The sequence below is a fragment of the Eptesicus fuscus genome, chromosome 13 (assembly GCF_027574615.1).
Source record: "Eptesicus fuscus isolate TK198812 chromosome 13, DD_ASM_mEF_20220401, whole genome shotgun sequence".
Taxonomy (NCBI): Eukaryota; Metazoa; Chordata; class Mammalia; order Chiroptera; family Vespertilionidae; genus Eptesicus; species Eptesicus fuscus.
The window spans coordinates 83,445,020-83,468,932 of record NC_072485.1 but is presented as its reverse complement, the minus strand read 5'-3'; the positions used below and the strand labels follow the sequence as shown (position 1 = coordinate 83,468,932).

At 66.5% G+C, this 23,913-nt stretch overlaps 1 protein-coding gene across 2 annotated transcripts in view; it reads left to right on the top strand.

Moving 5' to 3' along the window:
- Positions 1-23,913, top strand: part of SHANK2 (SH3 and multiple ankyrin repeat domains 2) — a 159,641-nt gene that overhangs the window by 21,729 nt on the left and 113,999 nt on the right. Inside the window, exons 1-2 of one of the 2 annotated variants that reach the window (XM_054725187.1) lie at positions 16,896-16,932; positions 20,339-20,648. In XM_054725187.1, the coding sequence (XP_054581162.1) occupies positions 16,896-16,932; positions 20,339-20,648 (347 nt within the window). Of the gene's footprint in view, positions 1-16,895; positions 16,933-20,338; positions 20,649-23,913 lie in introns of those variants that run through there. The other variant, XM_054725186.1, reaches the window with a different exon arrangement.

The following is a 23,913-nucleotide window of genomic DNA, read 5'->3' as shown; positions in this document are numbered from 1 at the left end:
AGACGGGGTTTGAGTCCGAGTTTAGGAGACGTGGCAGAGAGCGCAGTGGCAATGCCTCCGGCCGTGTCCCGGGCGTCTCACCTCGTGGCGGGTCGGGCTCGGGGAACCGGGAGCCGGGGGAGGAAATGGGCGAAGGGGCCTCGGGTCGGGGCCGCTGTCCAGCTGCTGAGCCAGGACGGACCCCGGCGGGTTCGCTAGAAGATTCCGTCACACGCCGGCCTCCACAGACCAGCGCTTCCCGGCGTGGGGCGCACGCCCACGGGGGCCACGTGACGTTTAAGGGGGGCACCTCGAGAATGAGTTACTCCCAGTGAGTGGTGTGCATTTCTCTGGTCCCAGGGCCTCACGTACAGCATGTAAATACACATTGTGACACGTGTGTGCATTCCAGGTCTCTCATGTTTTGAAACATTATTTGCTATTTTTCTATCCCTTCCTGTGATCACTATTTTTAACCGTTTCTCAGTGCTTTCCTCCTCAGGACTTCCGCTGTCCTGGCCTTCTTGGATTTTCCTCCTTCGTGGATGCCCTGTTCTGTGGAGGCTTGTTTAGACCAAGTTCATGGCCCTTTAGGCTTCCTCCACGTGAACAGGGGTTCGCTTTGGGAATAGTAAGAATTATATGGGGCGGGGGGGATCAGGATTTGAGAGACGCTTAGGTGGGGCGTGGCCAGAAAAGGCGGACCCCTGACTCACACGGAGAGGCGGCGAGATGGGCCGGGGGCACCCCTCCGCCCTCCTCGGCATCGTCCCAGCACTGGTGCCGCCGGCCGCCTGCTGACCCCGCTCCCCTTCCAGTGCCCCTCGCGCCAACCAGGAGGACCGTCTCTGGGGCACCTCCTCCCTCCCACTGCCCTGCCGGCGGCTGGGCCCCGCCTTGCATCGCGGAGGAGCCGGCTGGCCTGTGTCCCCCGGCCCCGGGCCTGCACAGGAGCCGCAGCGGGGAGCAGGCCCCCTGGACCGGCAGCGGTGAGCGTCCGCCGATGGGTGGCACCATCCCATCGAGGGGGGGGGGCGGGGATCCCGGCGCCCCGAGAGGTAGCCGGTGCGTCTGTGTCTCCCTGCCTGCGCCCCTCGCCCCGTGGTCGGGGTCAGGGGAGGCGAGGCCTCAGTCTGGCTGTCGAGTCTGTGCCGTGTGGTGTGGCTGGACCCCCCCTGCCGCTGGGAGCTGCCAGGCCGCAGAGCAAGTCGCTGCCCTTGCCCGGCCGTGCCCCGCGCTGAGTCTGCAAAGGGATTTAGCAAATGAAGTGGCTCAGAGTCCCCCCACCTCCCCGGCCCGAGAGAGCAGGACAGAAAGACACGGCGTCTGGCCTCTAAGAATGCCGCTGCCGTCCGGGCCCCGGGATCCTTTAGGCAGGGCCCCAGCACGACCGTGGCGATGGCTAGTGGACCCGGGGACACCCTCATTGTCCTTGTTTAGTGCCCCCTTGATGGGGCGCCCCCCGTGGAGGAAGGTGGGACGTGGCTTCCTTCCCTGGCCCTCGGAAAGGAGCTGAGAAACTCTGGGGACTGTGACCCCAGTCTCCAGCCCTGCCCTGCAGACCCCCAGCCCTCGCCAGCCCCCCTCAAAGCTAAGGACCAGCCTCTGACCTGTCGCCCTCGAACACCAACTCCAGAGCCGCCAGGCCGGGGGGCACCGAGGGGGCTTTAGAGCCCAGGATGGGACGGCTCCTGGCTCGTCTCTTCCATTTGGGGTGTAAGTAGCTTTCCTACCAGGAGGCCAACACCCCTTTCCAAGCAGAGGGGCTCTGGCTGAGGATAGAAGTAATACCTGCTGGTTGGGTGAACACCTCCTAGTTACTAGCGACACAGCTACAGTGAGGGGGATACAGTGTAGCTACTAGTGACACAGCTACAGTGACGGGGATACAGTGTAGCTACTAGTGACACAGCTACAGTGACGGGGATACATTGTAGCTACTAGTGACACAGCTACAGTGACGGGGATACATTGTAGCTACTAGTGACACAGCTACAGTGACGGGGATACAGTGTAGCTACTAGTGACACAGCTACAGTGAGGGGGATACATTGTAGCTACTAGTGACACAGCTACAGTGACGGGGATACATTGTAGCTACTAGTGACACAGCTACAGTGAAGGGGATACAGTGTAGCTACTAGTGACACAGCTACAGTGACGGGGATACAGTGTAGCTACTAGTGACACAGTTACAGTGACGGGGATACATTGTAGCTACTAGTGACACAGCTACAGTGACGGGGATACATTGTAGCTACTAGTGACACAGCTGCAGTGAGGGGGATACAGTGTAGCTACTAGTGACACAGCTACAGTGACGGGGATACATTGTAGCTACTAGTGACACAGCTGCAGTGAGGGGGATACAGTGTAGCTACTAGTGACACAGCTACAGTGAGGGGGATACAGTGTAGCTACTAGTGACACAGCTGCAGTGAGGGGGATACATTGTAGCTACTAGTGACACAGCTACAGTGACGGGGATACAGTGTAGCTACTAGTGACACAGCTACAGTGACGGGGATACAGTGTAGCTACTAGTGACACAGCTACAGTGATGGGGATACAGTGTAGCTACTAGTGATACAGCTACATTGACGGGGATACAGTGTAGTTACAACTCGCCTTCTGATCAGTGACTTACTGGAACTGAAGGGCCGTCCTCTGACAGGGGCACCCCCACAGGCCGCTGTGATCTCCACGGGGTGTTTTATTTGCCAACGGGGAGAAGGTGACGGTTCAGTGGCGCCGTGAACACCCACGTTTACCCCGCCTGCCGCCCGGCCAGGCTGGCTGCCGACAGGAGCGCCCCGGTCTCAGGAGCGTTGCTGTGGCTGCTGCAGGCAGAGGTCCCCACGCCGGGCTGTGGGCAGCTGGGGAGCCTGCGTCCCTGAGGTCACGGGGACGTTAAGCTCTGCCCGGGGGTAACCTCGTTTCCCGCTCCGTTGTTTTTGTTTGTGTCCGGCTTCCGGGCGGCGCAGGCAGATGGGTGAGATGACATGGGCTGCTCCTCGTCAGCCGGGCGAGGTCGGTGTCCGCGCGTCTGTCCTTCCTTCCGCGCGTCTGTCCTTCCTTCCGCGCGTCTGTCCTCGCGGCGGCGCAGGGTGGGGAGCGGCTCCCCCCGTGCGCTCCGTGAGCCGGGCGTCTGATGAGCCCACGGAGGGCGCTTGGTTACTGTTGCTAGGCTTCGGGACGGGCGCCCGGTAATTATGCTTTGGAGACGGGGCGCTGGTGCGTGGAGGGGGCGGTGCTTTCACACAGATTTCTCAATGCAAGGGGGTGGGTGCGTGTGCGTGCGTGTGCCTGTGTGTGCGCACGCGTGTGTGCGTGTTTATGGGAGAGGAGGTAACCCACGCTGTGCTGAGGGCGGTGTGTTTGGGGAGCCCGAGCGGAGGCAGAGCCGCTGTGGGAAGTGAAACAGACCCGATCGGGGAGCAGCGCCCCGAGTCCCCGGCTTGGCGACCGTGACCTGCGCTGCTGACCGGGGACGCGGACGCCGGCGGGAGCTAGACACGGCTCCCTTTGTGTTCGCGGGGACGGCCCGCAGGTCCCGGGAGGGCCCCAGCCCTGAGCTGTGTCCTCTCGTCAGATGGCCGGTCCGGGTCGGCACCGCCCGGGCCCCTCTGTGCGCGCCGGGCTGGGGCTCGGGCTGGAGGGAGGCAGGCCCCGCGCCCCTCTTGTCCAGGTTCCCTGAGGCCGTTTTCTGAGCTGGAGCCCCGGCCGGTGTGGCTCAGTGGGTAGAACTGCGTTCGGTCCCGGGTCCAGTTCTGTTCCAGGGCTCGCACCGGGACGGGTCGGGGCGAGTGCAGGAGGCAGCAGTCACGTGCTCCTCTCTGTCTCCCTCCCCCTCCCACTCGCTCTGAAAACCTGGGGAAGCACCCTCGGTGAGATCAAAACCCAGAAAGGCGAGTGCGGAGGGGACGCGGGCCAGGCCCGGGCTGAGGTGCGCCCCGCGGTGCACGCCCCCCCCCCCCCCCCCCCCCCGCGCGTCCTCGCCGGCGCCCCAGTTGGTGGATGTGTTGATGTGGCCATTCCGACGGGTGGGAGGTGACCCCCCATTGTCGTTCCCACTGGCAGCGACGCTCCCGGCGATGGCGGCCTGGACCCGCCGTGGACATGAGCCACCGCGTGCCGGGCCCACCGAGGGACGAGCCACCGTGGCGGGGTTCTGCGCACCCGCGGGGCTCACAGGGGTGTCCCCTGTGTGGGTCTCAGCCACGTCTGCTCCCGGTTCTCTGCACCCCGCCCTGTTTCTGGGGCGCCCCTGTCCCAGCCCCTCCCCCCCGGCCTGGATGCTCACTTCCCCTCCCCGAGGCCGGCCGGGGGGCTGGAAGTCCGGGTCGGGGCACCAGCAGGTCGGGTCTGGCGACGGCCCCTCCCGACGCACTTCCGCCCTCCCGTGGCGGGGACGGGGCCGGCGGCCATGGCTGCTTCTTGCACTGGGGCCACCCTCGTGACCTCCAAGGGCCGCGCCCCCAAATACCAGCTCGGTGGGATTAGGGTTTTATTGGAAGAATTTGGGGGGCGCCCTTGGCCTGTTGCGAGGACAGAAGCCTTCCCCGAAGCCCGCTGCTTCTCCTGGAGAACCCCGCCCAGGGCACGTCTTGTTGGGCCTCAGTTTCCCCTCCCGACAGCGAGGGGCCGGGGCGGACCTCGGCCTGAGCTCCGCGGCACAGACGGAAGCAAGACGACCGGGCGCGGCTTCTGCCTTTTGCTCCCGCCGCCGCCGGACACTCCTGTCCTCCCCGCGCCCCTCTCCCCCCCCACACCCCCCTTCCAGTGTCAAACCCTGCAGATGGCGAGTCCCAGCGGGGTTGCCATAGCAACAGCTGGGCCTCGCGTCCCAGGCCCGGCCCCTTGGAGGCACAGTCCACAGTCACGGAGTGGACGTCGGGGTGGGTCTCCCCCCGCGGGCGGGGCGGGCGGCTGGGAGCAGGGGGTCAGGACAGGGCCTCGGAGGTGTCGCTGTCATTTGGGGCGGAGCCTGCGGGCGGGGCGGGAACCAGCGGGAGCTGGTGTGTCCGGGGCCGGACGTCCCAGATCCGGGTGCGGGAGGGTCTGGCCCAGCCTCCGGGGGTGCAGACCCCGTCTCCAGGTCACGTGGCGTTCTGTGTGTGTGTGTGTGTGTCTGTGTGTGTGTGTGTGTGTGTGTGTGTGTGTCCTGTGTGTGTGTGTGTGTCTGTGTGTGTGTGTGTGTGTGTCTGTGTCCTGTGTGTTTGTGTGTGTGTGTCTGTGTGTGTGTGTCTGTGTGTGTGTGTGTGTGTGTCTGTGTGTGTGTGTGTCTGTGTGTGTGTGTCTGTCTGTGTGTGTGTCTGTGTGTGTGTGTGTCCTATGTGTCCTGTGTGTGTCCTATGTGTCCTGTGTGTGTCTGTGTCCTGTGTGTGTGTGTGTGTGTGTCTATGTGTGTGTGTGTCTGTGTCCTGTGTGTGTGTGTGTCCTGTGTGTGTGTGTGTCTGTGTGTGTGTGTGTGTGTGTGTGTCTGTCTGTCTGTGTGTCCAAATCGCCTCTTCTTTTAAAAAAAAACCACATTTTTATTGATTTCATTTTATTATTAATTTTTGTTAATCCGCACCTGAGGATACTTTCCATTGATGTTTAGGGAGGGTGGAAGGGAGAGGGAGAGACAGAGAGAAACTTGTGTCTCTCTCACATCGATTGGCTGCCTCCTGCATGTGCCCTGACCAGGGCCCCGGCTGGGGAGGAGCCTGCAACCAAGGTACGTGCCCTTGACCGGAATCGAGCCCGGGACCTTTCAGTCCGCAGGCTGATGCTCTATCCACGGAGCCAAACCGGCCAGGGCTTTTTTTATTGGTGTCAGAGAGAAAGGGAGAGGGAGAGATAGAGAAACATCCATGATGCGAGAGAATCACAGATCGGCTGCCTCCTGCACGCCCCACACTGGGGATCGAGCCCACAACCCGGGCCTGTGCCCTGACCGGGAATCGAACCCTGACCTCCTGGCTCATAGGTCCACGCTCAGCCCCTGAACCAGGCCGCTGGGCGTCTCCTCTTCCCCTCAGACGCCTCTCCTGCTGGGTGAGGCCCTCGCTCACTGCCCTCAGGGGCCTGTTCTCGGGAAGCTCACCCCAGGCCTGGGGGAGGACTGAGACGGGAACCTGGGGGATGCAGTGTGACCCATCACATTCCTGGTGGCGGGTACCAGAGGTCACAGTGGGGTGCCAGGTGCCTCTCCCCGGGCTCCAGCCAAGGTGCCGGGGAGAGGAGGCGGGTGTCTGAGGGGCGCCCACCTGCCCGCGGCCCCGGAGACTCCAAACCGCGTCTCTGCTTTGGTGTGAGGGCTGGCGGGCGAGCCCGGGAGAAAAGGAACCCCCGAGCACCCCCGGTTTCACAGCGTGTGTCTGGGGACTCCCAGCGTCCAGGGCTCCCGCAGAGGATGCCCTTGGCTGGCCGAGGCTCTCCGGGCCTCCGTGGCCCAGGCTGGGCCCAGCTGTGTGCCCGGCACCCGGCAGGTGGCATCTGCTCCGGCCACAGGGACATGGCCGAGTTCCTGGGGGAGGCAGCACCCACAGAGTGCGCCCCAGCGGGCAGCGGGCCGTGGGGTGGGCCACCTCCTGGCCCAAGGCCTCACTCCTCGGGTCTGGCCCCCACGATCCCTTTGCTTTTCGTCTCTGCTGCGTGTGCCCCTGGGGCGTGGGGCAGTCGGGCCCCTCACCTAATGTGACACCCCCTCCCTTGGTGCCTCCTGGGGAGCAGCCCTGCCCTGCTCCCGAGCTGGGGCGTGGGGGGTCCCCACCTGAGCCAGGACCACGTGCAGGTGGCCTGCCCCGCTCTGAGCCGCAGGGAGGGGCCGGGTGTGGGAGGCCGGCTCCGTGCAGCTGCGTCTGGGCGGGGATCGCACAGGAGTTGGGTGTGTGTTTTTTCTCACCAATTTTCATCTAAAAAACCTGCTTTCCACCAAATAAGGTTTTTGATGGGAATTTGATTGAAACCGTGATTTGATTGGGTTTGGCCGCGGGTGGGGCTGGGATTTCTTCTCCGTCTGGAGGCGGGAGGGTCCGGCCCGCGTCTCAGCTGGTTTGAATCTCTGCGAAGTAGGGCAACAGGCCTTTCCGTGTTAATAACGTCCGAGGCCCTGAGCCTCCCGGCCGCGCTGAGCTGTGAAAGCGGGAGCCCCCCAGGACCCCTCTGACAGGACGGTGGGGGAGTGAACCCCGGGGCGGGTGGTGGGGCTGCTTCTGTGTGAGCGGACGAGAGGCGCGGGGCGGGCTTGCTCCGGAACCCACTTCCGAGGTGGGCTCTCGAACCCGGGGCCTGATGGAAGCGCCTGGCGGTGTCGGCCCCTCGGACCTGCAGAGTTTGCGCAGGGAGCGTGTCAGCGCTCCCCACACGCACGCCCACCGCGCAGCCAGACGCTGAGGGCGCTGGCGGGAGAGAGCGACCTCGGGGCCCGCTCCGGGCGCCTGGGGTGGCGGCAGTTTTGAAGGAAGAGGAATCCTGGAACGACTCACACCCCATTTTCCTCAGTAGCGCTCACCTCCCGCCAGAACAGCGGTCGGCAAACTGCGGCTTGCGAGCCACATGCGGCTCTCTGGCCCCTTGAGTGTTTAGCAAAGGCCAGCTCAGGAGGACCCTGATTAAGTTAATAACAATGTACCTACCTATGTAGTTTAAGTTTAAAAGGTTTGGCTCTCTAACGAAATGTCGATCGTTGTCCTGTTGGTGTTTGGCTCTGCTGACCAATGAGTTTGCCGACCGCTGGCCTAGACTATGCAGATGAGCTCCTTGAGGCGGTTCATTCGTGACCGGATCCCGAGGGGCTGGCACACAGCAGGTGCTCCTATTTGTTGGATGAAGGAAGGAGAGGATGGGTGGATGGATGGTGGGTGGGTGGGTGTTTGGAGGGATGGATGGATGGTGGGTGGGTGTTTGGAGGGACGGAGGGAGGGAAGGAAGGCGATGCTGTGTGCCGCGCTCAGCACGGCCAGGGGTGAACCTGAGGACGGAGGGCGGTGAAGGATTAAAGCAGACAGGCGAGAGAATAAAGCTGGGGCTGGGAGGGACTCTGCCCTCTGATTAGAGAGACAGCGCCACGGCCTGCACGCCGAGTCTTTATTTCATAGCCGGATCCCAGGAGGCAGAGGAAGGGCATGCTCACAACATTCTCTCGGTTTCGAATCCACTCGATCACACGCACCTGATCCAGCTTTGTTTACCGGCTGCGCCTCCCGCAGCCCACACCACTCAGCCACGTGGGGCCACAGGCTCGGACCATAAGGCCAAGCTGACAGCCACAGCCTTTGGCTGTAACTGTGCTGGGACTGGCACGTGGCTTTGCCACCAGAGGACCGTGCCTTCTCCTTAGCCCCAGGCTGGGACCTGTCCGAACGCTGTGGCCGGCGCCGCCATGCTGTGGACGATTGAACCCGATACAGTTCGGCTAGAATGCAGCTCCTCCCCCAAGTTACGATGAGAGAAAGGAGAGGCGCTCAAGGGCAGGACGCAGGCCCCGAGCGGACGCCCCATGGCCAGCGGCTCAGTCCGCTCCCTCGGTCTCTCCCCGAGCCCCGTGCGAGGTGTGCGCCAGGTCCGTCCGGGCGGCGACAGAAAGCACAGGACGGGCGCCGAGGCTTCTCGAGCCTCAGCTGTCGCCGCCTCCTGGGGGACTCGCCGGGACTCATGCCAACATTCCCGGGGCGCCCCCCTTCCCTTCGCCGCTAACAAGGGCCTTTGGGACTTCAGTGTGCTCTTCGGCAGGCGTGTTTGTGTGTGTTCGTCCTGTACGTGGCGTTTCCTCGCGGCGAGGGCGTACTGGGTCTTCCTGGAAATCGCACAGAGCGGTCGGGGCGTGTAGGCACAGAGAACGCCGCCCACCTCCCTTCCCGGGAGACCCCGCCCCCCACCCCACCCCACCCCAAATTCCTGTTTACCCGTCCGACCGACCGTGACCTTATTAGGAGCTGAGCTAGCGGCAGAGCTAATTAGTTCAGTTAAAATTAGCCGCCCTGGGTGGGGGTGGGGGTGGGGGTGGGCCCTGGCCCATCTGCTGTGTCTGTGAGAGGCCGGAGCTGCAGCCACAGAGACCCCAGGCACGTGGGCGAGCCGAGGCCGAGGAGGCAGCGGTGGGAGGGGTGCGGCCAGCAGCCAAGGGACCGTGGAGCCCCTGGAGCCGGAAGAGGCCGCAAGGACCCTCCCCGGAGCCCCCGGAGGGAGCGGCCTGGACAGGGCTCCTCTGGTCCAGACGGCGAGGGTCCGTCCCCGCGGCCCGGGGCCCCCAGGACAGCAGTTCAGAGGTCACACCCGTGGAAGGTCACCCCTCCATCACCTGGGAGTGGACGCCTGCCCAGGGGTCACCCACTCGGGCACAGCCGGGTGGGCAGGGGCCGTTGGGAGGAGACCGCGGCCTTGCCATGCCGCCAGGACGCAGCTGGGGGAGCCTTTGGCCGTAGAGCCCCTGCCCCGGCCACACGGTTCCCGGGGGAGATGGGGCGCCTGGCGCTTCCCCGCGTGGGCCCATGTCTGCCCCGGGGGCCGGCTTTCTTGTCGGGCCGCAGGAAGCTGGAGCCGCCGCAGTGACGCAGCCCCTTGCGGGCTGTTTCGGGCTGCGAGCTGCTGGCAGGCACGGCTGCTCCCCTTTGTCGGTGCCCTCGCCCCGTCCCTGTAGTCACGGGAATCACGTGATTCACTCACGGCCCCGCTCGACTCTCGGTTTCACTGGGCTCGTCTCTCTTCGTCGCTGAGATCCCATTTCTTCCGGGAGCAGGTCCCCCACTGCCGGCCTCAGGTGCCATCTTGGTGGGGGATTCGGGGCCTCTCCGTGTCCTGGGGGCCAGGACAGTGTCCTGCCCTGGACGCCCATCGGCTGCCAGGCCCACGCCTCGGCCACCACGGCCGTCCCCCTTTGTGGGGCGGGGGGGGGAGGGGGGGCTGACCAGCACAGCCCGCGGGAGCTCACAGAGACGCGTGGAGAAATGTCAGGCTGATGGGAGGTCGGGAGGGGCTGGCTGGCGTACCCCAGTGGGTCCCGGGGGGCCCGGCAGAGTGTGGGCCCGCCCGCCCCCTCCGGTGTGCACGCACGCTGATTCACACCTGGTGGTCTTGCCTTTTTTTTTTTTAATATATTTTTATTGGTTTTGAGAAAGAGGGATGGAGAGGTCGAAACATGGATGAGAGAGGAACACCATCGATCGGCTGCCTCCTGCACGCCCCCCCACAGGGGATCGAGCCCACAGCCTGGGCCTGTGCCCTGACCGGGAGTCGAACCAGCGACCTCGTGGTTCCTGGGTTGATGCTCGGCCACGGAGCCACGCCGGCGGGCCGGGCTGGTCTTGCTTTTCTCTGTGCCTCGTTCCTTGGTTGGAACACACACTCTCGACTTCTCTCTCCGGAAAGGAATCATTTCGTGTAAGAGAAGTAGTGGCTGCCGTCGCCCGGTCGGTCGTCCCCCTGAAATGGGAAAACACGCTACAGCCCGGTGGAAACCCTGAGCAGCTCACGTTTTATTCCGGGGTGCGCCCTGCGGGCCCCGTTAGGAAAATGGGGCGCTGGTGGGTGTTTGAAGCAGAGGATGAAGGAGTCGAGCTGCTGCTGCCGGAAGGTTCTCTCCATCCAGAGACGGGAATGTCGCCGGCAGTGTGCGGACGGGCACGCGGTGGGCACGGGGTGGGGGCACAGACAGTTATGGCACCGCCCCAGTGGGGGCCCCTCCCAGGGAGGTCAGGGGGTCCGGGAGGGTTCGCTGAGGCCACCTCTTTGCGCCGAGGAGGAAGACAAAGGTGGCACGGCCATCCCGCTGTTTCTGGGCAGGTCTGAGTCCCCACGGCGAGTCCCCGGGTCCCTCGCTCCTGCGTGGCCTCTCGTGTCACGGGAGCCGTGTGCCGACGCAGCCAGGCCAGGGAGGCCCTTGAGCTTCTCCACGGGGGCGGGCGGGGGGGGGGTGGCTGCCCGCTCCTGGCCCTTGGGGTCGGGCTCTCCCTGGAGGGGCGTTTTCCTGAAGGTGGCAACTAATAAAAACCACGCTGCCGGCCGGGCCCGGAAGGATCCATTTGGAGGTTAAACCGGTCACCGAGGCGTCATTAGTTCCCAGAGCCCGAGTCCTCGGATCTGCTAGCGAGGCGGGAGCGAGGCGGCGGCTGGCGCGGGGCGCATGCGCCAGGCGTCCTGTCCTGGCACCGGCCCAGGTTCCCACGGCGAGCACCGCGCCCTGAGGGGGCATCGCGAGCACCTGCCTGAGCGTCCAGCCTCCTGGGCCGCGGGGAAGTGGTGGAGGTTGGCTTCTCGGGTTGAAAGAAGCCCCCTCGTGTCCGCGATCCTCCCCGCGGGGCTGCGAGGACGCCCAGGTGCTGGGAGCGCCGGCCCCGGCCCCTCGGCTCGCGCGGTCCGTGGTCACGCACACCCAGGCCGCCTCGCTCCGCCTCTGGCTGCTCTGACCCTCACCTCCTCCACCCCAGGCTCCCATGCTGCCTCTGTGCATGGAGGTAGGCGCTCGCTGCTAGATAGCGTGTACATGTGCGTGTGTATGTGTGTGCGCGTGTGCGTGAGTGTAGGTGTGTGATGGGGGTCTCTCCTAGCTTAATGTATGTTTCTGTGCCCATGACTTTCACCACCGTGGATAGCTGAGCAGCTCATGTCAGACCCAACCCTCCTACGGATGATAATCACAAACCCTGCCCGGCCATCGTGGCTCAGGGGCTGAGCGTCAACCTCTGAACCAGGAGGTCACGGTTCGATTCCCGGTCAGGGCACAGGCCCGGCTGCGGGCTTCATCCCCAGTGGGGGGCGAGCAGGAGGCAGCTGATCCATGGTTCTCTCTCATCATGGATGTTTCTCTCTCTCTCTCCCTCTCCCTTCCTCTCTGAAGTCAATAAAAAACATATTAAAAATAATAACAAACCCTGGATAAAATGTATAAAAATAGCAGCGATAACTGCTTAAAGGCACTGCCAGGCCACTCGAGGCAGACAGGCTGTGGGTGGGGACCCCCGCGACAGGAAGAGAGCGAGAGCCCGCCGTGCGCCCTGTCCCCCCCCCCCCCCTCCCCCCGCCGACGGGGCGGGAACGCGCCGCAGACACCCCCAGCTTTGCTCAGTTAACCCCGCGTCGTGCCGAGCCGCCTCTTTAGACGGCGTGTTATTTATAAAGCATGATTCACTGAGCGGTTACTGTGCGATGGAGACGCGCTGCCGACTAATATTTAAGGAGCCGAGAGGTGGGCGCGGGCAGGCGGGCGGGCGGAATCCGGTCTGGCGCCCTCCTGGGACCTGCCTCCACTCCGGGCAAGGCCCGGCCTCGCTCACCGTCTCCCGGGCTTTTGGTTCGGTTCTGGGAGGCACAGGGCAGGCGTGGCCGGGCCACCGAGACCCACTGGCTCTGGTGACCGGCGAGCGCCACGCCGGGGTGTGTGCTGAGACGGAAACTGCCCAGGCCTCCCCGCTCCCCCGCGTCTCCACCGGAGCATCTGCCCCCCCCCCCTTTTCGCAGCGGGGCGCAGTTAACCCGGCCTTGGCCTGGCCTCTGGGACGGGGAAGCACCCCCAGCTGGGACCCCAGGGCCCGGCGCCGCCCGGCCGGGGCCTCAGTGGCAGCAGGGTCCGCTCCGTCTTGTTTTCTAAATTTTATTTGTTTCTATTATCATTTCTCCTCACCCGACGATATTTTCTCATTGATTGTTTTAGAGGGAGTGGAAGGGAGAGGGGGAGAGAGAAACATCCATGTGAGAGAAGCACATCGATGGGTTGCTCCTGGGGCCATGGAGGAGCCTGCAACCGAGTCCGTGCCCTTGACCGAAATCGAACCCGGGACCCTTTGTTCTGCAGGCCGACCTCTATCCACTGAGCCACACCAGCCAGGGCCGCTCTGTCTTGTTGACACAGGAAAAGAAGGTCCCGAAGGCTGTGGGGCGGGGGGGGGGGGGTCCCCGGTGCCCAGGCCTGGGAACGGGGTGGCCAGCCGGGGGTCCCGCCACATGCAGCTGCTCCGTGGAGGTGCCGGGCCAGCAGGGCAGTGTGGCCTCTGTGGAGCGGCAGGTCCCTGGGCAGAGGGGGGAGGTGGCAGCCACGGGGCGGAGAAGTGAGGGGGCTTTGGGTGCCGGGGACCAGTCCGAGGGGACCAGCCTGCCGTGCCCCGAATAGCACCTCGCACCCCGCGCAGTCGAAGCCGGGGCTCCCCCTCTCTCTCCACTGGTTCGCTCACTCATCCGTTCACTCACGCCAGAGCTGTAGGGAGCACCTCCAGTTTGCAGGGCGCGGGGGCGGCGGGGGGGGGGGGGAGGCTGCTGGGCCTCAAGCAGCTGGACGGCTCCTGGGCCCGGGAAATGCGCCACAGCCAGACGGCCGCCAGGGAGCCCTGAGAAGGGGCCTGTCCAGTGAGTGACTGGCTAGCCAGGCAGACTTCCTGGAGGAGGCAACATGGCGAGGATCCTGGACATGTGGGAGGGCTTACTGTGGACACGGAGCCGGGCGTGGGGGCAGGGGAGGCCAGCTTGCTGCTGCTCACGGATGTTTCCAAGTTACCGTGTGCATTTAGCGATGCTGACACCCACACAGCCCGCGCACTCTCACCCACAGCGAGGGACGCGGCCCTCCCGCCCGCCATGAGGCGGCACCGTGCAGTCCCCGTTGGACGGATGAGGAAACCGAGGCACAGGGAGATGCCGTGGCCACAGGGCTGGGAGGGGCCACAGGGCGGGGAGGGGCCGGGCCTTGACCTGGAAGTTGAACGCCCCACCCCTTTGCGCTTCAAACACGCCTCCGGTGACCCCACCACCAACGCCGGGAATGAGCTGGGTGATTCCCATTTTCCAGATGGGGAAACTGAGGGCTGGGTGCCTGAGCCACCAACGGCCACCGAGGAAGTCAGACAAAGCCAGCCCCGGGTCTGCTGGGCTCCCACGCCCGAGTCTTCCCCCCGTTCCTGCCCCAGGACCGGGGCCAGGGAGGGGGCCCTCGCAGGCCCACCAGACCCTCCAGGCGCGCGGCACCTGGCGCTCCCTCCCCACCAGGAGGGAGCCCTGGAACGTTCTGTCTGTCGTGGGAAGAGCCTTTTTTTGTACAAGAGACGGGATTATTTTCAGCCTGTTGTCAGGCAGTTGTCAAAAGACGGGCAAATAAAGGGCTGAGCGCGTGAGGGCTGGGGGGCGGGGCAGAGCGCCAGCCGCGGGCCCTGGGGGCGGGGAGCGCAGGGCTTCCACATCTCCTATTTTTACTGCTCATTTGTGTGTTATTGTTCCCGTTTCTCTCCGAGGGGCTGGCCCTGGGGGTGGGCACGGGGTCGCCCGTGGTGGCTCAAGGCCAGGCGTGGAGGCCGACCGTGTGGGGTGACTTGGGGGGACCCTCTCCTTCCTGGCAAGTCCCTCACGGAGGGGCCTCCAGCTCACCGTCCCTCCTGCGTCTCGGCCTCTGGAACAGCCCCGGGGAGGGTGGGCAGGAGCCGTGGGTGAGCGAGCAGGGGGACGGGTCCCCCCGCAGCATCTGACCCCCTGCCGCTGGCCTCACCGCCGCCAGCTCGCCCCGAGTTCCCTCCCACGCCCACCCCCTCGTCTGGAATGAAACCCAGCCTCACCTCTGCCCCGGGGGGACGGACCAGCGCCGTGTCCGCCGCCGCCGCCGTCCTCCCTGGAGGGCCGTGGAGGAGCACAGGGCGCCCGAGCTGGGACCCGCGTGTTTGGGGACCCGTCCGCCCCTGTCCTCCTCCGTCCGCCGTGGGGAGGGGTGGGCCGTCACCGGTCCCAGGGAAGCTGCTTCCCCGTGTCCCCTGTGGGCTGCGGGGCTGCCCGGGATGGTGGGGGCTCCGTGGGCCTTCGGCGAGGCCCCCGCCCGTCTGCGCACACGCTCCCCGCGCCCCTGCTCACCGCCCGGCCGCGAGGGAAGTTGGCGAGCAGCGCGCTCCGTGTTTGGGAGGGCGTCCGTGAGGCAGATGGAGGCGGGGTGAGCATCGCGAGCCTCCCACGCCCCCGGAGGGTTCCCTGGGCCTTGGCGTGTTCCTGGGGCTCACGTGGCCGCCCCCCCCCCCAGAGGAGCTCCCTGCATTGGCCGCTGAGGGGTCCCCGCACAGCCCCATGACCCTCCGGCCTGCCCGGCCCACGCGGCCTCTGCCCGGCCGGCTGCAGGCTCCCCCAGGCGCGGCCGGCCCGTGTTGGGGACGCCTGAGCACTGGGGAGGGGCTCGGGGAGCGCGGCCGTGTCCCGGGCACGTGTCCTGGGTGTGCGTGCCGGGACTGACCTCTGACCTCGAGGAGGTGACACGCGGACAGGCCAGCGTCCAGGCACCTCTTAGCGCTGCCAGGGCTCCGGGCTGGGGTGCCGGGGCACCGGGCTGAGGTGCCGGGGCGGGGTCCCCGGCCGGTGGGAGGTGCAGAGAGTCTCCACACGGGCCACGCCGCCCTGGTCACAGGTCTGTCACCCACGACCTCCACTCACACGTCCTGGTTGCTGTGTCTGCCTCCCCCCTCCCCCCTCTAATCTGGGAGGCAGTTCTCTTAGCAACAGCAGCCCCGGCTCGCTCACAGCCGGCAGCAGACGCGGAGGTGGAGGACCGGCCCCTGGCGCCCCTTAGTGTTCGGGGTGACCCAGCCACTGCCCTGCCCGGGCGTCCTGCCCATCGGCGTGTGTTACGGGGAGAGCGTAACCCCCTCCCTCCTTCCTGACCCCCCTCCCTCCCTCCCAGCCCCCCCTCCCTCCTTCCTGACCCCCCTCCCTCCCTCCCGGCCCCCCTCCCTCCCTCCCTCCCGGCCCCCCCTCCCTCCTTCCTGACCCCCCTCCCTCCCTCCCGGCTCCCCTCCCTCCCTCCCTCTTGGCCCCCCCTCCCTCCTTCCTGACCCCCCTCCCTCCTTCCTGACCCCCCTCCCTCCCTCCCGGACCCCCCTCCCTCCTTCCTGACCCCCCTCCCTCCCTCCCGGCCCCCCCTCCCTCCCTCCTTCCTGACCCCCCTCCCTCCCTCCCGGCCCCCCCTCCCTCCTTCCTGACCCCCCCTCCCTCCCGCCCCCCCTCCTTCCTGATCCCCCTCCCGGCCCCCCCTCCCTCCTTCCTGACCCCCTCCCTCCCTCCCTCCTGGCCCCCCTCCATCCCCTCTGACCCCCCTTCCTCCCTCCCGGCCCCCTCCAAACCTCCTGGCCCCCCTCCCTCCCTCCCTCCCGGCCCCCTCCGAACCTCCTGGCCCCCCTCCATCCCCTCTGACCCCCCTTCCTCCCTCCCGGCCCCCTCTGTCCCTCTGGGATCCTGCCGGTGGAGATGCTAACGTGACCGTGAGGATGCTCATTAATCCGCCGCCGGAATCAGGGCGCGCCAGCCCGTCTAATTGTCTCATCTCCCTTTAAAGGGGGGATTCTGATTTCTCCGGGGAATCGCGCCGTGGGGCCGAGCCAGGGAGGAGCGGGCTCCGTGGCTGCGTCCTTTGAAGGGAAATCTGGGTCACGGCAGATTCCGGAGGCGGCGAGGGCTGCCCAGAGCGGGGTCCCGCGTGAGCCTCCGGCTCGCTCGCTGCCTCTGCAGCCGACAAGCACCGGCACTTTAAGAGGAAACTTGGCTTTTTCTAGGAAAATAAATCAGGAATGCCCCGAGCGAGCGAGCGTGCGTTCTAGTTAGCGAGGGCCCGGCACCGCGGCTTCCCTGGGATCCCGGCTCCCCTGGCAGATGCCCGAGGATGCCCGGCCCCTGCGCACCCCGCCCCGCGCCGCGCGGACCACAAAGGCAGAGTAGCGGCGCTCACATGACGGGCGCGGGGAGAGGCCGCCGGGCTTGAGCGCTCCCCGCTGACAGGCGGACTATGGGGCGGGCTCCGTCGCCGGCGCGCCGGGGCTGGCATGCCCGGCGATGCCCGGAGGCACGCCGCGCCCAGACGCCCGCCGCCGCGCCCCGGGTCCACGCTGCCCCGGCGCCCAGGGCCCGGGCCGCCCTGCTCGCCTGTCCCCGCTCCGAGCAGGTTATGTAATGAGCGGCAGGCGGCCCGCGCCGGAGGGAAGATGAAGTCTTTGTTAAATGCCTTCAGCAAGAGGGAAGGTAAGACCCGGAGCCTCGGGCGTGCGGAGCCGGGGCGAGCCCTTCGCGCGGGTTGGGGGGGGCGGGGGGGCCTCGGCTCCTCCTGGAACCGCTCGTCCTTCACCCCGTGTGAGGGCGTAACCGCCGGGCGGGCTCTGTCCCGCGCCTGGCGTGGCGACCCCTGGACCCTGCTGTCGGTGTATTTTTGTCCGCGAGTCCCCGTCCCTGGCAGGACCGCACTCCAGAGCGTGCGGCCGGGAGACGGCCCGGGGCGCGTTCGGAACGAAGTTCCAGGGAAATCAGGGAAGTTTGGGCTCCGGTCTGCCCGCTGCCCGCAGGCTGGTGAGCCCGGGACGGGGAAACCGGGGAGGCCGGGACGCGCCGGGCACGGCGGGCGGGCTCCAGGCGGCAGTGGCGGGCGGGGGGACGCCTCTCGGGGGACTGGGAAAGTGTCATTTTTTTTTTTTTTTTTTTTTTTTTTTTAATATATTTTATTGATTTTTTACAGAGAGGAAGAGAGAGGGATAGAGAGTTAGAAACATCGATGAGAGAGAAACATCGATCAGCTGCCTCTTGCACACCCCCTACTGGGGATGTGCCCGCAACCAAGGTACATGCCCTTGACCGGAATCGAACCTGGGACCCTTGAGTCCGCAGGCTGACGCTCTATCCCCTGAGCCAAACCGGTTTCGGCGGAAAGTGTCATTTTTATCGGGGACAGAAATGTGTCATAAGTGCCAGGAAGACGGAGGGAAGCCCCACGGGGAGAGTTCACGGGTCGCCGCTCGGGAGAAGGAAGCTGCGGGGGATGGGAGCCACTGCCAGGCAGGAAAGCAGGTGTTTTTAACCCTTTTCTCTCACACGCACACACACGCACATGCACACACACATACACACACACGCCCTCCGGGGAGCCTGTCAGAGGAGGGGCTCGGGCTGGGCAGGCTGATGAAGATTGGGGCGCTTCAGAGGGATTGGGGAGGCGCCCCGCCCCGGCCGTGAAATAGACGGGAGACAGGGAAGCGGGTGCCATGGGTCTCGGGGACCGAGAGGGGCTCCCCCACGCCACCTGTGCTGGTCACTCAGTCACTCGCCGGGGGCCCGGCAGGACCCACCCCTCATCTCCCCGGCACCGCCCCTCCCCTCCCGGGTCCCCTGTCTCCGCCCGGCGCCCGCAGCCTGTGCCTGGAGCCAGCAGTGCAGCCTGTGCCGGCTCCTTCTTGACGAGTAACCAGGCCCCCTCTGGGTCTCCGGGTTTGTGACCCTCCCAGCGGGGCGACTTTTTACGTGTTTATTTATTTTATTGATGTCAGGGAGGAAGGGAGAGGAGAGAGAATCACGGACCGGCTGCCTCCTGCACGCCCCCCGCTGCCCACCACCGGGCCTGTGCCCCGACCAGGAATCGAACCGGGACCTCCTGGTTCCTAGGTCGACGCTCAGCCCTGAGCCACGCCGGCCGGGCCAGTGCGGGGCCTCTGGTGGGGAGGGTGGGGGGAGGTGCTCTCTGGTCTGTGCCCTTATTTCCAGCCGTCTCTCCCCTCTGAGTCCGTCTGAGTGCGAGCAGCCACTCCCCCGCCCGCCCCCTTCTGTGAAGGGCGTTAAACCTGCCCAGCGACTGTGGGTCCAAGAGCAGAGTGACTGCCCCCGGGAGCTGGGAGCTGGGGTCGAGGGGTGCAGGCCTTTCCAGCTCTGGCCGGGAGGCCTCGGGGACGGGGGTTCCCTGGCCGCTCTCTCCCGCTCTGCCCGCCCGTGGGAGGTGCCGGCTCTCGCTGTGACCTCCGGTCCGCAGACCTGTGCCCGGGCGGCCACGCCACCCACAGCCGCGCCCCTCCACCGGCACGAGCGGCCGTCGTCCGCAGTCCCCCCGGCCCGCTGCCCCGAGACGGCTGTGCCGTGTGTCCTCCCTCACGACCAGCAAGGCACATGCTCGGGGCCCCCAACGGGACTTGACAGTCGGTGGGAAAGGCCTTGGCCGACGCCTCAGGCTGGGACAGGGCCATGGGGGAGCAGCCTTGCCCGGGCCGCCTCCCGGGCAGCGGGCGCCCGAGTCCTGCGCTGAGGAGCCGCGTGGATGTGGTTCCGGCGGGGAGACGGGCACCCCTTCCCCACCCCCTCAGCAGGGCATCTCCTCCGGCCGAGGCCGCAAGAGGAAGCAGTGTGACCTCCACGTGCCCTCTCCCAGGGCCCATCGCTGCCCCAGGACGCGAGCTCGTCCCGTGCGTCCTCAGGAAACGCCTGCCCCCCGTGCCCCCAGGGCCTCCCCTCTGCGCCCCCAGGCGGCCCTGCACCCCGCAGGTGGCGAGGGTGCGCGGGCTCACAGTGGTCTCTGCGGCGCCGCCGCGGTGCCGAGCTCTGGCGCCCTGTGGGCGGGCTGGCAGCAGGGGCGTCTCACAGGCCGGGCGAGGACTGCTCTCCGCGGCCTCTGGCCGGGCAGCCGGTGGGGGGCTGTCCAGGACTCTGTCCTGAGCTCCTCGAGCCTCTTCCCGGTGAGCTGCGGGAGCCCGTGCCCGCCCGCGGGAGAGCGCCGGGCCCAGCTGCAGGCGTGTGGCGGCGGGAAAGCTGCCTGGGCGTGGAGCGTGAAGGAAGCCGTGCCCCTTGCGGCCGGGGTCACTGGGTCTTATCCCCCTCCCCTCCGCCCCCCCAGCCTGGACGGCTGTTCTTCTTTAGCCGCCTCTTCCTGGTTCCCCTCCGGCCCTGGGACCCCCCCCCCATCCCCATCCCCGACCCGGGGCAGTGTCCCTGCCGATTCCCCAGGCCCTGAGGTCCTCGCTCAGTAAGAAGCCGGGTGAGGGCACCCCCATCCCTTCATGCTGCGGGGTCCCCGTCTGTGGCGGAGGGAGGAGCGTGCTGGGGGTTGGAGCCGGCGAATTCCACCCGGTAGGTCTGAGGGCGAGTCGTGTCCCCCCGAGTCCCCGCGGTCCCTCTGTGGGTGTCTGTGTCCGAGCCCCTCTTCCCACGAGGACCCAGTCACACTGGGTCAGGGCCCCGTGACCTCACGTTACCTCGGTCACCTCCAAATGGGGCCGCGCGCTGAGCTCTGGGGTTCGGGCTCCAATACCTGGTATCAGGGGACCCTCGGCCCATCCCGGGGCCCCGTCCGGGTCTTGCAGGAGGGACTGTGGCTGCTCCGTGTCCTGGCCACGTGGTGAGACGGCCGCGTCCTCACACGTGTGTGCGCTGCTTCCGGAGGGCGCTGGCCGCATGGAAGCCGGACCCGCGTCCCTTCCATCCCCCGCCGGGCTCGCGCCTCGGGGAAGCGCGGCCACGCCGTCTCCCGTCCGTCCGTCCGTCCGTGCTTCTGTGTCGGTGCGTTCTGTCCCGGTCCCGCGCGGCCGCACAGAACTCACCGCGCCCTCCACTCGGCTCGCTGCGCCCCCTCGAGGCCGCGCCGCCGCGTGCTCACGGCCCCTCCCCGCTCTCTCCCCAGTGCCCTTCCGCGAGGCCCCGGCCTACACCAACCGCCGGCGCCGGCCCCCCAGCACGCTGGCCGCCCCCCGCGTCCTGCTGCGCTCCAACAGCGACAACAACCTCCACGCCAACGCGCCCGACTGGGCCGCCGGCCCCGCCGCGCCCCGCAGCCTCTCCCCGCAGCCGCTGCAGCCGGCGCCCCAGGCCGACGGGGGCCCCAGGACGGTGGGCAGCTACGTGCCCGGGCCCCGCAGCCGCTCCCCGTCGCTCAACAGGCTCGGCGGCGCCGGCGAGGATGGCAGGAGGCCCCTGCAGCCCTGGCCCGTGGGGTAAGGAGGGCGAGGGCGTGGGGTGGGCTCCGTGGGGACGGCGAGAGGAGGACCTCGCCCATCACGCGGCCGGGCCGGGACCCGGGGGTGCGGGCGGCCGGGCCGAGACCCGGGGGTGCGGGCGGCCGGTCTGGGACCCGGGGGTGCGGGCGGCCGGGCCGGGACCCGGGGGTGCGGGCGGGCCTGGGACTCGGGGTGCGGGCGGCCGGGCCGGGACTCGGGGGTGCGGGCGGCCGGTCTGGGACCCGGGGGTGCGGGCGGCTGGGCCGGGACCTGGGGGTGCGGGTGGGCCTGGGACTCGGGGTGCGGGCGGCCGGGCCGGGACCCGGGGGTGCCGTCTCGTTTCATCCCAGCAGGGAGCGCACCGGGCCAGGTCCCGCCTCCTGCCCCAGTTGGGACTGTCCCCCGAGAGCGGCGGCCAGGCCCGCGGACCCCGCTCAGGGCGATGGGGGAGGCGCCGGAAGCTCCGGGGCGCGGGCCTCGTCTGCGTCTGCGCAGGCGCGTGCTCCTGACAGTGACGCATGCGCAGAGCGCGGAGGCTCCTCGCGGCCCGCCTGGCAGGCGCCCCCTGTTGCCCAGCGTCGGCGCCCAGCGGGCACAGAGAGCGAGGCCCAGCGGGCCAGGCCGGCTCCGGGGACCGCAGCCTGGTGCACGGGGGGGTGGGGGGGGGTAGACAGGGCACGAGGCGGTGCGGGGAGGGAGCATGGGACCCTGGATGCCCCCCCACCACCACCGTGTCCCTGCACCCAGGGAGCTGCCTCGCCCTCAGACACCGACTCCCGGGCACAGTCTGCACCTGTCACCCCTTCCCGGGCGTCTTGGCCAGGATGGGGCTCCCGGGGCGGACGCTCATGGCCAGGCCTGGGGCGGGGCGTGCGCATCAGAGGAATGACAGCCCGTCGCCAAGAACCCCACTGCGCGGTCACGCGGTCCACGGTTAATGGCCGCCGGGCCCGCCCCCACAGCGCCCAGGAGGGGCAGTGCACCCCAGCTCTCGGATGGCAGGCCCGTGCCCGGGACACAGCCAGTACGTCTCCAGGGCAGGCCTGCGACCGGGTCCCCAAGTGCACGCCTGGGGCTCGCGAGGGGGTCTCCCCTTGACCTCCGTCCTCACCCACGGCGCCCGGGAGGGCCTGTGGCGCGGCGCTGGTGGTCGGCCACTCCGTGCCCCGCCCCGCGATGCCCCACCCGCCTTTACCTTTCCTCCCCGGCTGCCCCGTGAGTCTTGCCCGGCCAACACCACAGCCCAGCCGAGATCGGGGTGCGGGGAGGGGAGGCTCGGGCCGGGAGGCTGGCGGAGGGCCCGGTGCGCCACGCGTTGGGGATGGGCTGACGCTGTGCCGTGGGAGCCCACCCCCGCCTCCTGCCTCCGCGGGGGCCGCGGGCCTGGTCCTCCCGATGCCGCCCACCCCGGCCCACATCCGTGCTTCAGCCCATGACGCACCCCACGGAGTCCCGTCTCCCGAATGTGAGACCACTGCCCCCTCTGGTCCCCCAAGGGAGGGTCCCCGGTGCTAAGAACAGGTCAAAACTAAACTAAAGGTCCCCCCGAGGCAGGAACCCCACTGCGCACCCCTCGCGGGAATCACGGCTGTGAGTCCCTCCTCCGTGTGAGAGCCAGTGACCCCCACGGGCGCCTGCGGGCCCTGCGGCTGCGGCAGAGCAGACACTGCTCACGAGCGCGGGCCGCAGCAGGCCTGTGACGGGGCCTGCCTGGTGCCCCTGGCTTCCTGTGCGGGTGCGCGTTGTGGGTGTATGTGCGTGTGTGTGTGTGTATGCACTTGTGTTGTGTGCGTGTGTATGTGCCTTTGTGTCTCTCTGTGTTTCTGTATGCATGGGCGCACATTTGTGTTCACATGTGCATGCATGGCACTGCACACACGTGTGTGTACACACACGGGGTGCGCATGTGTGTGCATATACTTGTGCGCATGTGTGCATGCAGTTGCGCTGTACACACGTGTGTTTTCTTGCACTGCATGTGCATGTGTGCATGCACTTGTATGTGTTGTGCATGCACTTGTGTCATGTGCATGTGTTTTCATGCACCGTGTGCACATGTCTGCATGTACTTGCATGTATGTGTGCATGCATTTGTGTTTTCAAGCACTGTGTGCACGTTTTCATGCACTGTGTGTGCACTTGTGTGTATGTGCGCACACATGTCATGCACATGTGTGTTTTCATGCACTGTGTGCATGAGTGCATGTACTTGTGTGTGCATGCATTTGTGTCATGTGTATGTGTGTTTTCATACACTGTGCATGTGGGTGCATGTACTTGTGTGTGTGCATGCATTTGTGTCATGTGTATGTGTGTTTTCATACACTGTGCATGTGGGTGCATGTACTTGTGTGTGTGCATGCATTTGTGTCATGTGTACGTGTGTGTTAACGCACTGTGTGCATGTGCGTGTAGTTGTGTTGCATGTGTGTGTCTGTGCTCATGCACTGTGTGTGTGTGAGCATCACAGCAGCCAGCCTGCCCTGAGGGCTGACGCCAGGGCTCCCTGACACGTGGCCTGGACCCCCCTGGGCTGGGGCCTCATCTTTGGCGCCTGTGAGGTGAGGGTCATGGAGAGGCTGCTCCAGGGTCTTCCGGACCCATGAGTGCGTCCAGGGGCCTCGCACGGAGGACGTGCGGGTCCACGCTGGCCCTCGGGAAGCTCAGACCCACGTCCAAGGCCGGGTGGGGCCAGCCGCTCCCTTTGTACCAGGTTGTGGGTGGAGCAGCCGGCCCTCTGGTTCGCCCGATGCAGGACTACATGCCGTGTACCCGCTGCCAACCCCGGGCGGTCAGCCCCCTGCACATGGGCCATTGTATGTCCAACCAGGAGGCTGTCCTGGCCCAGGCAGCACCCCTGCTAGTGACCCCTGTCAGCCGGCCCTCCCTGCCCCGCCCAGCCCCTCCCCTCCCCCCTTCAGGCTGCCTGTCCCATGTCCAGCGTTCAGGATCCACCACCTACTTCCTACTATGAATTTGACGTTTAAGGGCCTCCGGTGAGCGAACTTGCTGGGGTCTTTTCCGCATCTACAAGGGGAAGGGCTGCGACGTAAATTAATAAACTAGACATGAAATGTGAATTTGGAAGGCATTTTAGGGAGCCAGGGGAGGCTTAGCTCTAGTGACTAAGCTCTCCGAATCTCGGGACCCAGGGCTTTTTATTCACACATTTTGCCCTTCAGCAAAGCAGATGTACATATCAAAGGTAAGGTTTGGTGAACAGTAAGGGACCATCAGGTTGGGGAACTGCCCTCAGCTGTCT